The sequence below is a fragment of the Xylona heveae genome (assembly GCF_001619985.1).
Source record: "Xylona heveae TC161 unplaced genomic scaffold L228scaffold_8, whole genome shotgun sequence".
In the NCBI taxonomy this organism is placed as follows: Eukaryota; Fungi; Ascomycota; class Xylonomycetes; order Xylonales; family Xylonaceae; genus Xylona; species Xylona heveae.
Genome location: NW_017264200.1, coordinates 875736 through 891264, shown reverse-complemented (window position 1 = coordinate 891264; position 15529 = coordinate 875736). Strand labels below are relative to the sequence as shown.

The 15529-nt window shown below is 49.0% G+C and overlaps 3 protein-coding genes across 3 annotated transcripts; 2 read left to right on the top strand and 1 right to left on the bottom strand.

Moving 5' to 3' along the window:
- Positions 1-1470: 1470 nt before the first annotated feature.
- Positions 1471-7265, top strand: L228DRAFT_253707 (hypothetical protein; the record flags this gene model as incomplete). The annotated part of the gene is made up of 13 exons (XM_018333769.1): positions 1471-1516; positions 1573-1745; positions 1814-1897; positions 1968-2316; positions 2396-2397; positions 2719-2854; positions 4530-4624; positions 4684-4790; positions 4851-5118; positions 5169-5591; positions 5643-6106; positions 6164-6345; positions 6583-7265. 13 exons carry the CDS (start codon positions 1471-1473, stop codon positions 7263-7265), a joined length of 3012 nt encoding a protein of 1003 aa, XP_018186834.1.
- Positions 7266-8134: 869 nt separating this feature from the next.
- L228DRAFT_212459 (sterol delta 5,6-desaturase ERG3) lies at positions 8135-9332 on the bottom strand (the record flags this gene model as incomplete). The annotated part of the gene is made up of 3 exons (XM_018329944.1): positions 8135-8415; positions 8479-8984; positions 9070-9332. The coding sequence occupies 3 exons, from the start codon at positions 9330-9332 to the stop codon at positions 8135-8137; spliced, it is 1050 nt and encodes a 349-aa protein (XP_018186833.1).
- A 3321-nt stretch (positions 9333-12653) lies between these two features.
- L228DRAFT_253705 (WD40 repeat-like protein) lies at positions 12654-15222 on the top strand (the record flags this gene model as incomplete). Its single annotated transcript, XM_018333768.1, has 7 exons — positions 12654-12777; positions 12974-13055; positions 13160-13479; positions 13614-14149; positions 14208-14678; positions 14838-14970; positions 15092-15222. The coding sequence occupies 7 exons, from the start codon at positions 12654-12656 to the stop codon at positions 15220-15222; spliced, it is 1797 nt and encodes a 598-aa protein (XP_018186832.1).
- Positions 15223-15529: the final 307 nt, after the last annotated feature.

Here is a 15529-nt window from a genome sequence, read left to right as displayed (position 1 = left end):
CTGGCTCCATTTAGAGGTAGAGCGACTTTGGGAGGTGAGTCCGCATTCTTGTGGGCACAATTTGGGCCAACCAAGTGACGACGAAAGTGCGCTCGGGTACCGTTCTTCGCATTAAATGTCTTCGGGACTTCATTCCCTGAGTAGTTTCTATTGGGTTACAAGTACCAGTACTCCAGTGACACGTACAGAGAAAGTGCTCTGGGCACATGCGGTAGCACCATCCTTCTAGCTCGCCAACGCGGGTCACCGAGAAGCTGTCGGCCCTTGCAAAAAGGCTAAAGCATCTGCTTGCAATGCTCAAACCCTTTCTCCGCCTCTACCAATTTTGACCCTTTGCCCTCACCAAAGAAGCAGCAGCATTATCGGCCCAGTGACATCGTCTTCCCCACCACCCTGGTCGGTTCCTATCCTTAAAGCCCCGTCCCTCAACCATCATTCAAGAGCCACCCCTTCCAGGAGATCAAAAAGGAGAAAGAAGCGCATCTGTGTAGATGTAGACAATATTAGCACCTTACAGCTCCGTCTATCGTGATAATCGGTGATGCGTCCCCACAATACAGACGCCCCGCCGACCGAAATTGGACAGTGACCCTTTAATTACCTTACGTACTCCCCCCTTCGAAAAGAGCAGCGTCTACCAGTACCTTTGAGCAGTAACCGACCCAGCTTGGTCTTTTCCGCAACCAATTCCCTTTGGCTCATTAGACGACGCCTCATTCGTCGTCTCAAACTGTGCGCGTGCCACTGCCTCTCTTAGGATTGCCCGGCGCCTTACTTCATCGACCGCTCCCGCAATAACCTGCGACTGACTTACCCACTGCCCAACCTCCAACCATAAACCATCAATTATCGTGTACCAGGTTGCAGTTATTGTAAGTTGACATTTGTTGACATTTTGTTTAGCTGATTTTCATATCGCTCAATCTCCAGACGCTCTTCCTACCTTCTCCTTGGCGTTCTGCAGCTTGGAACTCACCGCCGTTGAGCGAAGATTGCTGCTCTCTTTCTCCTCACCCTCCCGCCGCTTCGTGTGTGGAGACCCGTGACTTGACCTGCTAACATTGACTCGCATCCAGTTCTACCAGATCGATCCTCATTGTGAGCTGTCCTGAACGGGATTAAACGTCGAACAGATTGCTGAAAGTCTCTCTGGTCCCCTCGTAGTCGTTGCTTGGGTCGCAATCGGTCGGCTGCTCAAATAATCGTCATCTGCCGCTGAGTCGAAATTCCACTCATCTGGCACCCTCCTAGAACGTCCCTTCGCAGTCTTTTCGTGTGGAGGAGAGTCAACTGTGCAATACATCACTTTCATCACTTCTTACTCCGAGAGCAAGGTTTTGGTACCTAAGTCGCCCAAGACGGACTTGGCTGTGTTCACCCCGCCTTTTCCCGATCGGCTTCACGACAGCCAGTCGTCATTCCGATAGCGAAATCTGATTTACAATCATAGCCCGCGTTGGCTACCTTGACATGTCGCAGAGCCGGCCCTCAGCATTTTCGAGCTTGAGAATGGGTGGTGAGCCTGACTGAGCTAATTTCTTTGTGAGTGAAGAGCTAACGGTGTTCTTTTAGAGGTTATTCGTGAAAAGGTCCAGGATGGCTTGACTGGCGAAACCAAGGAAATGCAATACACTCAGTGTAAGATTGTGGGAAATGGATCATTTGGTGTCGTCTTTCAGACAAAGCTTGCTCCCAATGGAGAAGATGCCGCCATCAAGCGCGTCCTTCAGGACAAGAGATTTAAGGTTCGGGACGACCTTTGCCCTTTACTCAGCCTGTAGTTTTCTTTGGTCTATCGGCTAACTCTCAATAGAATCGTGAGCTTCAAATCATGCGCATCGTGAGGCATCCCAACATTGTAGAATTGAAGGCATTCTACTATTCAAACGGGGAAAGGGTCAGTAGGACATGCCCAAGTTCACATTTGGTTTCTGACTGACTTTTTTCTCCCTTTCTTGATTATACAGAAAGACGAAGTCTACCTTAACCTTGTATTGGAATTCGTGCCTGAAACGGTCTATCGAGCATCGCGCTACTTTAACAAGATGAAGACTACGATGCCCATTTTAGAGGTCAAGCTCTACATTTACCAGCTCTTTCGCTCGCTTGCCTACATCCATTCGCAAGGGATCTGCCATCGAGATATCAAACCTCAAAATCTTCTTCTCGACCCAAATACCGGAATTCTGAAACTCTGTGATTTTGGTAGCGCCAAGATCCTTGTTGAGAACGAACCAAACGTATCTTACATCTGTTCGAGATATTATCGAGCTCCAGAGTTGATTTTTGGTGCGACAAATTATACTACTAAGATTGGTAAGGCTTCTTCTCTCTTGTTGCTGCCCGGGCTATTCTTCCTCTCTCGTTGTTCGACATGAGCTAAGACCAAGTTTAGATGTCTGGTCTACAGGCTGCGTTATGGCTGAATTGATGCTTGGCCAACCCCTTTTCCCAGGCGAATCTGGCATCGACCAATTAGTGGAGATCATTAAGGTGCTCGGTACGCCGACTCGGGAACAAATTCGCACCATGAATCCCAATTACATGGAACACAAGTTCCCTCAAATCAAGCCCCACCCTTTCAGCAAGGTTTGCACAAAAAGGCCATGAAAATTGATCGGAACAAAACGGTCTAATTATTGAGCTTAGGTGTTCCGGAAAGCCTCGAACGAAGCAATCGATCTGATATCTCAACTATTGGAGTACACTCCTACGCAGCGGCTTTCGGCCATTGAGGCCATGGTTCATCCCTTTTTTGATGAGCTGAGGGAACCAGGGACTAGGCTACCAGACTCGCGCCACCCTAATGGGCCTTCCAAAGACCTCCCTGAGCTCTTCAACTTTACTCGGCACGGTGAGATCTGGGATTTCCCCTAGAAAACTTTGCCTTTTTCTGACTTATTGTAGAACTCTCCATCGCGCCGAATTTGAGACACAAGCTAGTTCCACCTCACAAACGCCAGGAATTACTGGAAAGACAAGGAATCGACCTAGAAAACTTTGTTCCTCTAAAGAGAGAGGAGATGATAGCCCGACTCGATTGAGCGCCTCTTATTTTGAGGCTTCTCAATCTGATTTTCTTGTTTTTGCAATTGCCGGGCCTATTCTCGTTCTCCCCGCTCATAATCGTCTAAGCCTTGAGGTCCTTTCCCGCGCTCGTCACTATCGTCATAACCGTCAAGTACTATCGATACCATTACTAGTTTGCGTTCTTTTGGCATTGGTCTCCCCCTCAGGTCCGCTGCGATTACTGAAACGGTGCGACCGTGAAATATTGCTGGCTGCACTTTATGTCGACGGCTACAAGAGGAGACGGCGAGAAAAGCTGCCAGAGCTGCCTGAACAGGTTGACTTGATGCACCTCTTTCGAAGTGTTTGTGGTGGAGTTGGCGGGTAGGTCCCCGTTTGGAACCTGAAAGCTGCGGAAGCTATGGAACACGATTGTCAAGAAGCTTATGAATGGAATTGTTTATTGTGTCTCAGACGACAAGCAGCTTGATCTGCTTGTTGTTCTTGTCGGGAAACGAAAGGAAGGACTTTACCCTGCCATTCGAGCATGAAGTTATTCATTATCGTCCCATATTTGGCAGCGACTATTTTCTCTTTTCTTCTCTTCTTTTCAACTTTACCCTTTACACTTCTTTTCACTTCCCTCGCCGTTGCTCTCAAGGGGGCTAAAAATCAACGGGCAAACCCCTGAGGCTGGTCCAGATTTACAGTGTCTCCGGTGCGTTGAAGTTTTAGCCTTCCCTGGAGCTGGTAATCATAGGGAATGGCAAAAGAGAATTTCTGGTAGTGTGAGAAAGTCGACCAGCAGCACTTATGATTTTTCCCTGAGTTCTTCTTTACTACATCATCATGCTTGGATCTAGGATCCTACAAAAGAAGTGCTTCTAGTAGCGTCCAACTTTAAATTTGTGCAAAAGAGAAAACGGCGTATTGAGGTTAAAGAAATAAGAATTTGCGTATAAAAACATCCCTTTTGACAACTCAAAATGTTTTCACTTAGCCTTCCACTGTGATGCCCTGGTTCGCTATATGCATCAAATTGTATGTCAGGGCTTGTGATAACCTGAATGTGGTCAAGCAGATTTCTCACAGCTTCTGAGCAATGCGCACTGCTCACGATTCAATTACTGAAATCACCTGAGAGAAGTTTGGTCACGCAAAAATAAAGTTAAATTGAAAACCAATTTTGAAACTCTGAGCTTTCACATCCTGATGCTTCTTGACTTTGATTGGTAACTGGTGAGGCTCGGCAAAGAGCAATGCGTGTAAACAATTTTGACTGAGCGGATTTGTTCCAGACCCGAGACAGGGAGAACAAGCACAGAAGCGAGACCGCCCTCAAATCACCAGCAACGACTTCTCCATCAAAACAACAAACATTGAAACAAGCTCGCGCAATGGCAGAGTACGAACGACGAGGTGGTGGCGGAGGCGGCCGACCGTTCAATCGCAAAAGGCGTTATCGAGGTACGAAGACGATTGTTAGCCAAAAGTATCGAAGCTTATCCTGTGTAAAATAGAGCCCGACGACTATGAACGCCGCAGCCAGCGTCGACGTTACGAAGAACCCTTAGATGTTCAGGTCGGCAGGCAGCTCTTAACTGTCGCCGATTCTGTAAGAATCTCTCAAACGTGGATATAATAAGTTCTGAAGGGTTAATTAGATGGCAACAGGCTTTGAAAAGGCCGGAGGACGACATCGTCGGCGTTGCAAAGACACTTGTGCAGCACTATGATGACGTCGAAGTCCGGAATACCTTTCTCGAGACCTTGCTTCAAATGTCCGTCCTCGCATCAGAGTCTATTTTTCACGAATAGTTTTACTGAGGAGCTCTTCATAGGGTCGTTGAACAACCGTTGAAAGTTCCATTCCTTGCAGCTATTGTCCTCGTCGCCAATCCCGAAAAGTCCGTCATAGCAACCGATGTGCTCTCGCGCACGGGAGAAAGTGCTCAAAAATTCATCGATACTGGCTCGTGGCGAGAATTTAAACTTCTCCTCCGATTTTTAGCTTGCATGCAAGGTCTTTTTGAAGGCGACGGCATTTTTGACATCCTCGAAGAGCTCTTTTCAAGGGCTGTGGATCTTCAGACAGCGTCATCTGAAGACGTAGGTTAAGCGAACCGTTACTATGAGGCATGAGATAACTTTCTATGTAGGCTCTTGGTTTGGAACTCGTAAAGATCATTCTTCTCACCATTCCATATGTCATTAGCTCCTCGGCGGATGGATTTGAACAACAAGCCGTGGCACTTTTGGAGAAAACGGACGTGATCGCTTCTACACCGCATTCACTAGAGGCATTGGTGGATCCATATCCTGGAGAAGAGAAACCAAGAGAATCGCAGAGCCTTATTGGTCTTTTGCAAAAGCAACTGCAGGAGGAGTCGACTCATGAATGGACCTTAGCTTGTCTTCCTCGGCCGTGGCGAACTATTTCGGAAGAGAGTTCTACTGATCTTTTGGCTTCCGCACCGAAGCACACTTTCCCGAATATTACAGTGCCTGAAGTCGTCAATGCCGGCAGTAAGTCAATATTGCCGGAAATTTATTTCTCTGTATACACCGATACGGAAGTAGAGGTGCGTAAAATAGCCTCTTTTGTCTGTGCTGCACAAACTAAAATTCTATAGAGCGTTCCACCGACTACTGATATCGCAAGCTCACTTTTGCGGGATTCGCTGGTGGATACCATCAACATTCTTGACTACAATCGTCATGCCACAGCGAAGTTTTTGAGTGAGGTCGATTGCTACTTCTCTCCGGGCATATTTGTTAAGCGCGCAACTCCTTTTGATCGACTTAGAGAGATCCCTGCAGGCAAGACTACCTGGAAGCCTGAGGATGTTGCAGTAGATGCTGTCTTCTCGCAGCTTTTCCGGCTGCCGACCGCGGAGCACAAACTTGTATATTATCACTCCGTGCTCACTGAGTGCTGCAAGATCGCGCCCGCGGCTATTGCTCCTAGTCTTGGAAGAGCAATCCGATTCTTGTACCGAAATCTGGACTCTATGGATATGGAATTGGCTTATCGGTTTATGGACTGGTTCTCTCATCACTTGAGTAACTTTGGATTCACTTGGAAGTGGACTGAATGGTAAGATATCTTTCTCTCATAATTGTCGAAGTGCACTTGTTCAGAATGTTTACACAGGATCGACGATTTGGAACTCCCCGACGTTCACATCAGGAAAGCATTTATGCTGGGTGCTCTGGATAAGGAGGTGCGGTTGAGCTTTGCTCAGCGCATCCGCGGGACTCTACCAGACCCATACCAGCCCATAATATCCGAGGCTAAAGAGAAGGACACTCCTGACTTTAAGTATGATAACGACCGTAAGTCTCTCAGGCGCTCATTATCTCACATTGTACTTTGGGTTTGATTTCAATCAATTTCGCTGGTGATAGCTCCGTCGATATTGACAACTGCTAATCTCTTGAGCTTGCAATCTTCAGAAACTCCCTATGCGCAGGAGGGAAGAGATTTGATGGCTCTGCTGCGAAAGAAAGCTCCAGAGGACGAAATCCAGACAGTGATCAACGAAATACATGACAAAGCTGCTTCACTTGGAGTGTCTGAACCGCTGGTCCCCTCAACTGACGCGTACGTCACTTCAATCTGCTACATCGGTTCCAAATCTCTTTCGCATGTCCTTTCGTGCATCGAGCGCTGCAAGGAGCGTCTGATGGCAATTGGTGGCGACTCCAGCGCCGCCCGCAGACAGATCATCACGTCGGTCATGGAGTATTGGCGCGAGCAACCTGGCGTCGGCGTCAACATAATTGACAAGCTGCTCAACTACACTATCTTAAGCCCCATGTCCGTTGTCGAGTGGGTCCTTGTCGATCATCTCGATCGTGGCCGTATACTCTCGCTCAGTCACACTTATGAAATGATTGCGTCTACCGTGTCTAAAGTTACCAAGCGCATGCGGGATATCGTCGCAGCCAGTCGTCGCGAGAACCTCACCGATGTGGAGATCAAGATGCTCGACGATACCCTGCAGCGAGAGCGGCCTGAGGTCACTAATCTTTTCAAGCTTATAGAGGATGCACTTCTCGGTGTGGCCCAAGGTTCAAGTGACGATGCCATAGAGGCAGGTGATGGCAATACCAACGAAGAGGCGCTCCTTCGCGCCTGGGGCGAGCGCTGGCTTCGAGTCTTCCGACGAAAACTCGCCGTCGAGGAGTCTCTTTGGCAAGAGGAATCTGCAAAAGGCGCTGCTAATGGCAACGCCATCTCGGCTACAGAGTAGATCTTCGTTCGCCATCACAAACCTCTTCCGAGCGAATGTTGAAGCTAGTTTTCAGTGATTCTTCTTTTCTTTTCCTCTTCTTCTTTCCCTTTTTTCCCCCTCCGGAAGAGGCATCTCTAACGGTTCTACAATTGGTATCAACGCTTTCGCGAGAAATACTGGAGTCGAAAATAACCCAAAAAGAGAAGGAAAAACCCCATTAAAAGTGGGACTTGGTTAATTTTTGAAAAATAAATCGTTCAGATAATCAACACGCCATTTTCAAAATGAATGAAATAGATAATGCATCCTGAGACAGCATTGACTACACAGACACAATCGTAGCTGCCATATTCGCGAAGAGAAACCTACACAGTGCGGTTTGAACAAGACTGTTCGTCGATGCATACTTCGACGTCCATGATATTGTGAAGCGGTCCAATGGACTCAGCGATGCAAAAAGGTTGAATGAAATTACATTAAGGTATGAGAGGCGTTTTCACGACGCCAACCGGAAGGAAACTAATATTAAAAGTACAGTCTAACTATGAGATTTTTTCCCCTAACAAAGTAGACGGCGGGCTAAAGTGCTCTGGACGGCGTCTCAATCGGGAGTCGGATCCCGCGATAAGCTTTCCCTCAGAAAGAAAGATTGGACAGAAAGATCTCGACCAGCGAAAGACCCCTCGAAATTAAATTTATGTAATTTTGGTGTCGCTCTATGGGAGAAAAAAGACATCCCTTTTTTTTGGGGGCGAGGCTGTACATATGCCGCCGTCAACTCGTATGCTGCGAAAAATATCTGCGCATCGCATCATAATCGCTCGATCGCTGGCACAACCGCCAATTACGGAGGGTCGATTCTGAAAATGCTTGAGTGACCGAGAAATTTACTGCGTCTTCTTTTCTCCTTCGGCACCATAGACACGGTCGTCGTCACCCTCGACTTCCTTGACCACGGTTTCCATCTCCTTGACTTGCTTTTCCCACTCCTCCTTGGCCATCTTTGTCTCCCGACGGAAGAGCTCCTCATTGGGTTTCCGGTAGCTTCCGCCGAGTCTATCCCAGAGAGTGGTGAACTGCCCGTAGTTGTAGTTGAAGTAGAGATGGTGCATGGTGTGGCAAGCGGCGCCATTGACTATTGGGGATGTGGAGACGTACTCTCCGTCATCTATTTAAAAAGGCGAATGTCAGAAATAATTCTATTTCGGAGCATGCAAATAGGTGTACTTACGGATAAAGACGGTCCAGAAGTTGATGAAAGCAAAGAGGCCAATGTATGCGAACTTCTGGAGCGGGAAGATGAACGGGAAGACGTGGTAGGGCACACTCTGCAGATAGCCGTCCAGCGGGTGGAAGGCATGGCTAGCATACGGGGTGGGCATGATCCACTTGTGGTGGGGTTTGTGCAAGGCCTTATAGACGGCCGGGCAGTGCAACCAGCGATGGATCCAGTAAATGCAGAAATCGGTGAAACCGATAAAGAGCGGGAACTGGAGAAAGTTGTACCACATTCCGGGACCGTCGGCGGTGGCATCGTAGAGCTTTCCGTAGCCACGAACCTCGGCGAGGAAAAAGGGGAGAGTGAAGAGAGACATGACAGGGAGAGCCCTCATGGTCTGAAGGATTTCCATACGAATCTGGTTCTTGAGGAATTTCGGATGTTGGAAGGTTGTCTTATCGAAGACAAAGACGTACGAAAGACTGGCGCAAAACAAGTAGACCAATAAACCAAAGATCCTAAAGGTGTGTAACAGTTCTCACGTTAGCATACGCGTCGGCAGGCGCTGAGAAAGATTGCTTTCCCGAGAGACTGAGACCTTACCAAGTAATTAGGAACAGACTGATGCCCTGGCGATAAATGTTGTCGCGGGGCCAGGCGCTCATGTATGCCCAACTTGAGGGTTGCAGCTGGAAGAACTGATTCGAGGGATGGTATTCATAGGCCGAGGGGAGATTGGAAAAGGTGACATTGGCGGCCGCATCCTTCAATGCCTGCTTGGCAACGCTGACGGACGTAGCAGGGACAATCTCGGCGTAGATGCGGTCGAGCGCAAAGGTATCGAAGATTTCAAGCACAATATCCATGGCGACTGATCCCAGCGTCCGAGGACGAATTGGCGGCGAATTTCCGGTGAAATATCAAAGTAAGACCAAGTGTGTGACTTTTGTTCGTCCAACCCTCTGAGTTCTTCCAAAAAAATTAATGGAGGTAGAACGAAAAGAAAAGTGGGAAAATAAGGAAAAGGAAGCTGTTAAGCTTTGACTTCTTTTTTTTTTTGCCAAACTTACACAAGGAGAGACAGGCGGGTGAGGCTTTTCTATGCCAGTGAAGGACAGGGACAGACAGACCCGAGCGAATCATATCTGCGAAAGACGGGGGCGGAGAAGGGTGGGAAGGGCACTCTCTACCGCATGCTAAGGGATTCGCATCGGGTGATGGTGGGCTGCGACATGGCCCCAAGCCGGTGGACTCGGTATCTCACCGTTCCGGTCTATGGGGAGCGAAATGGAAAGTCACTGGAAAAAAAAGGGTCCTTTCACCGATGCTGTGAACCGAAGAAAAACGAACGGGGCAACTACCTACTGGTCGGGGGGGGGGGGTTTACTTAGTACCTTTCAATGTATGACGGTATTGTTCCAATCTGTGTAAAACGCTGCTTAGAGTACTCAATCTCTCCTAAGGACACTCTATGATGGGATCAGAACCCTTCTGCACTACGGCAGTTTAGCATAGCGAATGATGGGGCAGATTCATAATAATACGGAGCCACAGTATAAAAAAGTTGATTATTCAACGTAACGTTCCCGCCACAGGCCGTTGCGGCGATCAATCCCTGACGTTATCATATCTGGGCTGCTGATTGATTTTTCCATGAGGAGGTGCTATTTTTTCAGCAATTTCTTTGCTAGCCCACGCTACTTGCACCCATTTCAACCACGTGCGGCAAACATGGTCAAGATGACGATTCAGAAAATCAAAATCCGGGCGATTACCTGATGCAATACGCACTGGAATAATGACAATAGATGAGTTACGTATTTGGAAAATTGAAGACTAAGCTGACAAGGCAACATTGGCAAAAGGTTGAACCCTTGGATTGTAATGCGATAATCTAGTGGTTTCATCGGATATGCCCTGGTGTCTCCACGAGATCCGCCGACCGGTGCTTTTGGGGAAGGAGCTGACAGACTAATCTGGAAGCTGCATGATGATCGACTTACCGTAATCAATCCAGCAAGCGACTCATCACGTGATCACATCCGACACAGTCCCAGTGCCCGTTGGTTAAAGTGGAGAAAAGACACTGCCTCGAAGCTGCCAACGTTGGATTGGAGGCCGCTGACATCCATCTGCTTCTGCAGGACATATTGTACTGACATCATATTCCGATTTGTTTCAGCAATGAGTAATTCATCAATCTGGACCAATCAGCAAAGTGTGTCCTTTGCACAAATGCTTCATGAGTTGACCTGAATATCGGATTAATCAAAGGAAACGTGTCAATTCATGATGATATCCCATTCGATCTTGCTATCCGAGAATGCTTTGAAACTACCCAAATATCTACCTATCCGCATTGCACAGAAGAAGTTTCAGAACCAGAAATTGCGCCATGCCACTGACCTGCATCTGACATGGGTTGGGTTTATCGTTGGCGGCTTGGAAGTGGGTGCTACCCAGGTGGATGGCCCGAAAGAGAGTAGCAAAGGTGTATTCCGTATTTCTGTGCGGGTATACTTGTATTGAATGAAGGGTACAAACGATTGGATAACGCTGAACAGTGTGTACGTACAGTGCAGTCCTTAAGGTAGATCACCCTCTCAGTGGCCTGTCCTGTGCATGTCCCCCGTATCTGTAATTGGCATGCACATGGGTCCTTGAGTACTATGGTACTTCACTGCAGACTCTTCCCCTTTAAGCACCGGAGAATACTGCACGTAGCTTGTAGTTCGTTTTGCGTTGCGCGGTGATGGAAAGTGGTGGTGTCGCTCAGGGTTAGGGGAGCTACTGAGGTACACTCGGGCGACCACGCTGCTCCCGCTTCCGCTTCATGTCTCAAGCCCCATCCCTCGTTGCATGGTGCATCTCACCTTCCATGTATCTTCCCTGCCCCTGCACCCACATAAGGTACTCATAACTCACCCACACAGACACAGACACACACACACACACACAAGCTCGACTGCTATTGAGTAAGAGTACCATTGCCGAACTGCCAAAAAAGCGACCGCTCAGAAAGAGGCAGAGCCCCGTTGGCCCCGCTGCAACATCATCCTGTGACATCTTGCATCTCTACCTACTGTGGATACCTCTCCCCATCAAGAGAACGAACCCTACACGCCTATTCGACGTAGCCATCTTTGAGGGACAGGGAATCTGCTAGAGGCCATACCTTTACGAGAGGGCAAGGTGCAGACGTCCCCCAGGTCCGGCCCGAGAACCTGGTGCGTTCAGCAAGTGCATTATTCTTGTAAGTAAGTTACTTGTCTACCGGAGTAGCAGCCTCTCGCCTGCTCATCGATGGTGGAAAGAAAGGTAAATTAACACATCTTTCGTTAGTCTCTCGTTACCCGCCCCTGGCGCAAAGCCGTGCACGGTGCACTTGGCCCAGCCGACTTTTGGGTGGCAGACGATCTGCCTAAGTCCAAGGACGGCCAAAACGGTACAAAAGTACCCTTTGCACGCACACACACACTTTCGTCGCCAACCGCTTCCATACCCGTAACCTCGTCTGTCTGATCTCTTTTGTTCCTCCTTCTCTTCCTCGCTCGCTCTCGCTCTTACCTTAATCCTTTTACCCTACCTACGCTACCGCTACCCACTGGCGGCCGCTCTCATCACGCAGTTTTCTCCCCTTCACTTACCGACCTCCTCATCTCCCTCTCCTCCTTTCCCTTAGCTTCTATCCTTCAACTTCCGCTTGACCCTCCTGCTTTCTCGACGCGGTTGGTCATCGCGGCCTCTGCTTGCAACGTCCGATCGTACCTATTTGTCGCGTTCTACCATTGCGACAAGGGTTTTCAAGGTTCCTCGCGCGCCGCAAGTGGCTGTTGAACCGAGATAACATCGACAGCTTGTCAAATCCTCAGCCAGTCAGCGTGAACGCGCGCGACACAGAATTCTCATTTTGCACCAATTAATTCATCGATTCTGCTTCGTTGCCTCTTACTAGTCTACCTATTGTCAGCTACCTGGGAGCTTTATCACAGCTGTTCGACACAAACGAGTCAATACACCTACTGGAAATCAGTTGAAGCTCTGCTGCTCAAAGGGTCGAGTCTCAGCCGGCAACCTCTGAAACCCGCTATCGTCAGGATCATATTTTGGTGTCTGGAAACATTGTGTCATTTGAGTCAGAAAGCGCCGTGGACGGGAAGCGAAATCAGGGCGGAAATATTGTCATCATGTACAACTCTCATCGCGGGATGGTGCCTAATGCACCCAACACTCGCTTGAACGAGCTCCTGGACTCAATCCGGGCCGAGTTTGATAATCAAGTGGGGAGGGCAGGAGAGTATGAGGTGCAAAGTAGGTTCCCTGCATATCCCCGGTGGCCGGCCAGCGCTTTTACGCAATCTTTGGCAACCCTCTCAAGAATTGCTGCATCCTCGTTAGGCTGCAAGTCAGATCAATTCAGACTTGGACATGGTTTAGTTTCAGGGTCCTTTAATCTGTTTAATAATTCATCATCACCAAAAACAGTGGACTAACGATGGTCTTACAGTTACAAATCAGATGAACGAAATGGATATGGTAAGACAGAAGCTATATCAGCTGGAACAACAACACGCAGTCATGAAGCAAAAGTAAGTCTGATTCAATGAGCACATCGAAATTGGGGCAAACTTTCTGCACATTTTCTTTTTCTCCTCCACAGAACATTAAATTAATCTTTATATAAATCTTTCAGGTATGAAGAGGACGTGGCCCGCCTTAGAGCAGAACTCGACGCACGCGGTGGCCCGGTCCACTCTTCTCACGTTGCGGGAGCCCCTCCACACACCGGTCCTGCGCAAGCACCACCGCCCGCTATCGGCCATGGGCCGAGTAATCTGTTTGGCGGTATCATGACCGGACAAGGTGGGCAAGGCGGACCTGGCCTAGCGCCGCCTCCGCAGGAGCTCCCGCCCCAGCCCCATCCGATGGTTGGAGCACCGCCTGGTCTTCCCCAAGCTGGGCCTCAACCGCAACAGCCACCTTTTCCCGGATATCCGGCTCCCTCTGCGAATGGTATGCACTAACTTTGAATCCGTTCTGAACACTTTATTGCCCCCTTGCTCGGAAGCCAATTACGCTTCATTAAGCAGAGCCCTTCCCTCCATCGATCCCCATATTACGGAAGATGATGCCTGACTATGATCTAGGATATACGCAGCCACCTCCACCAACTTCCTCTCCCGGACCCGGCAAAGGTCCCCGACCTGTTCGAGGCCCGCCTGGACCTGCGACTCCTCAGCAAGCTCCTTACCCTGATCCGCGGGCATCTCCTCAGATCGCACGTCCCACGCCTCCTCCGCCCCCGCCGCAGCCGCCAATTGGTAATGTGGGCAACACCCTTGCGGATTTGGACATTGACCGGTTACCTCCGTCGCAAAAGAGGGAAGGTACCGACTGGTTTGCCGTCTTTAACCCTCGAATTCCCCGCGTCCTGGATGTCGATCTCGTTCACACTCTCTCTCATGAGAGTGTTGTGTGCTGTGTGAGGTTCAGCCATGACGGAAAATATGTGGCAACAGGATGCAACAGATCGGCACAAATTTTCGATGTGACCACTGGAAAACTTGTCTCTCATCTTCAGGACGACTCTGTTGATAAGGATGGAGACCTTTATATTCGCAGCGTCTGCTTTAGCCCTGACGGAAGATATCTTGCAACGGGCGCTGAAGATCGACAGATTAGGGTTAGCACATTCCTTTGGTACTTACCCAACCCATCAAAGCTAACACACAACAATTTAGGTCTGGGACATCCAAAATCGCACAATTAAGCACACCTTCACTGGCCACGAGCAGGACATCTACTCTCTGGACTTTGCTCGTAATGGCCGTCTCATTGCTTCCGGAAGCGGTGACCGAACTGTTCGCCTCTGGGATCTCGATGCCGGCCACCAATTGATGGTACTCAGTATTGAGGATGGCGTGACTACCGTTGCCATTTCCCCCGATGCTCGTTATGTTGCGGCTGGCTCACTGGACAAGAGCGTTCGAGTTTGGGATGCTACGAGCGGCTATCTGGTTGAACGACTTGAGGGCGCTGAGGGCCACAAGGATAGCGTTTACTCGGTAGCGTTTGCGCCGAACGGCAGAGATTTGGTCAGTGGAAGTCTGGATAAGACGATCAAGATGTGGGAGTTGACCCCGCCGCGAGGAATGCTGCCCGGCACTGGTCCCAAGGGCGGCAAATGTGTAAGGACATTCGAAGGTCACAAGGTACGTGCAGGCATATTGGCGAATTTCAAGGCGCAAACCGCACCAATGCTCCAAGACCCATGGATGGGAGCCAGATATTCTTTTCTCTTTTTTGCGTTTCTCCTTCTTCTCCGCCAACAAGCACAATTTTGTTTCAGCCCAGACTAATGAATGGCGCAGGACTTTGTCTTGAGTGTGGCCTTGACCCCTGATGGCGCATGGGTTTTGAGCGGATCGAAGGATCGAGGTGTTCAATTCTGGGATCCTAGAACGGGTAACACGCAGCTGATGCTTCAGGGACATAAAAACTCGGGTAAGACTCCTTTGTGCGATCAACTGTGGTTGCAATGGCCGCGTCACCCGCCGCTTAAACTGGTTTTATCCAATTTACGGTTTTGCTGTGTTCAATCATGGCTGACATTTTACCTTTGCAGTTATTTCGGTTGCTCCCAGTCCAATGGGAAATCTCTTCGCCACTGGAAGTGGAGACATGCGTGCCCGTATCTGGAGGTATGTATCAGTACCTACACCGAGATCCCAATTTTTTCCGCCTTCGTTGGTGTAATCTTTGCACCGCCAAGCTCATGCTTGTCAATTGATCTCCGATGAAGCGTACCGCTATGCTCGGAGATGTCGTATGTCATGGACAATTTATTGTTACCTTGTGTCTGGGAATAGCTGTTGAGACTGACCATGAGTACTTTTTAGCTACGAACAATACCGTGGACCTTGAAGCGTCAATATCAAACCTCAGTCCAACGCGTGTTTTCCAGTTGAGTAATTTGAGCTTGTTGATTCGCAAGAAAAAGGGCGGCTTGGGGGATGCTCTCGGAGTAAAGCTATTGCGAATTATCACCAAGAACTGCGTCGTC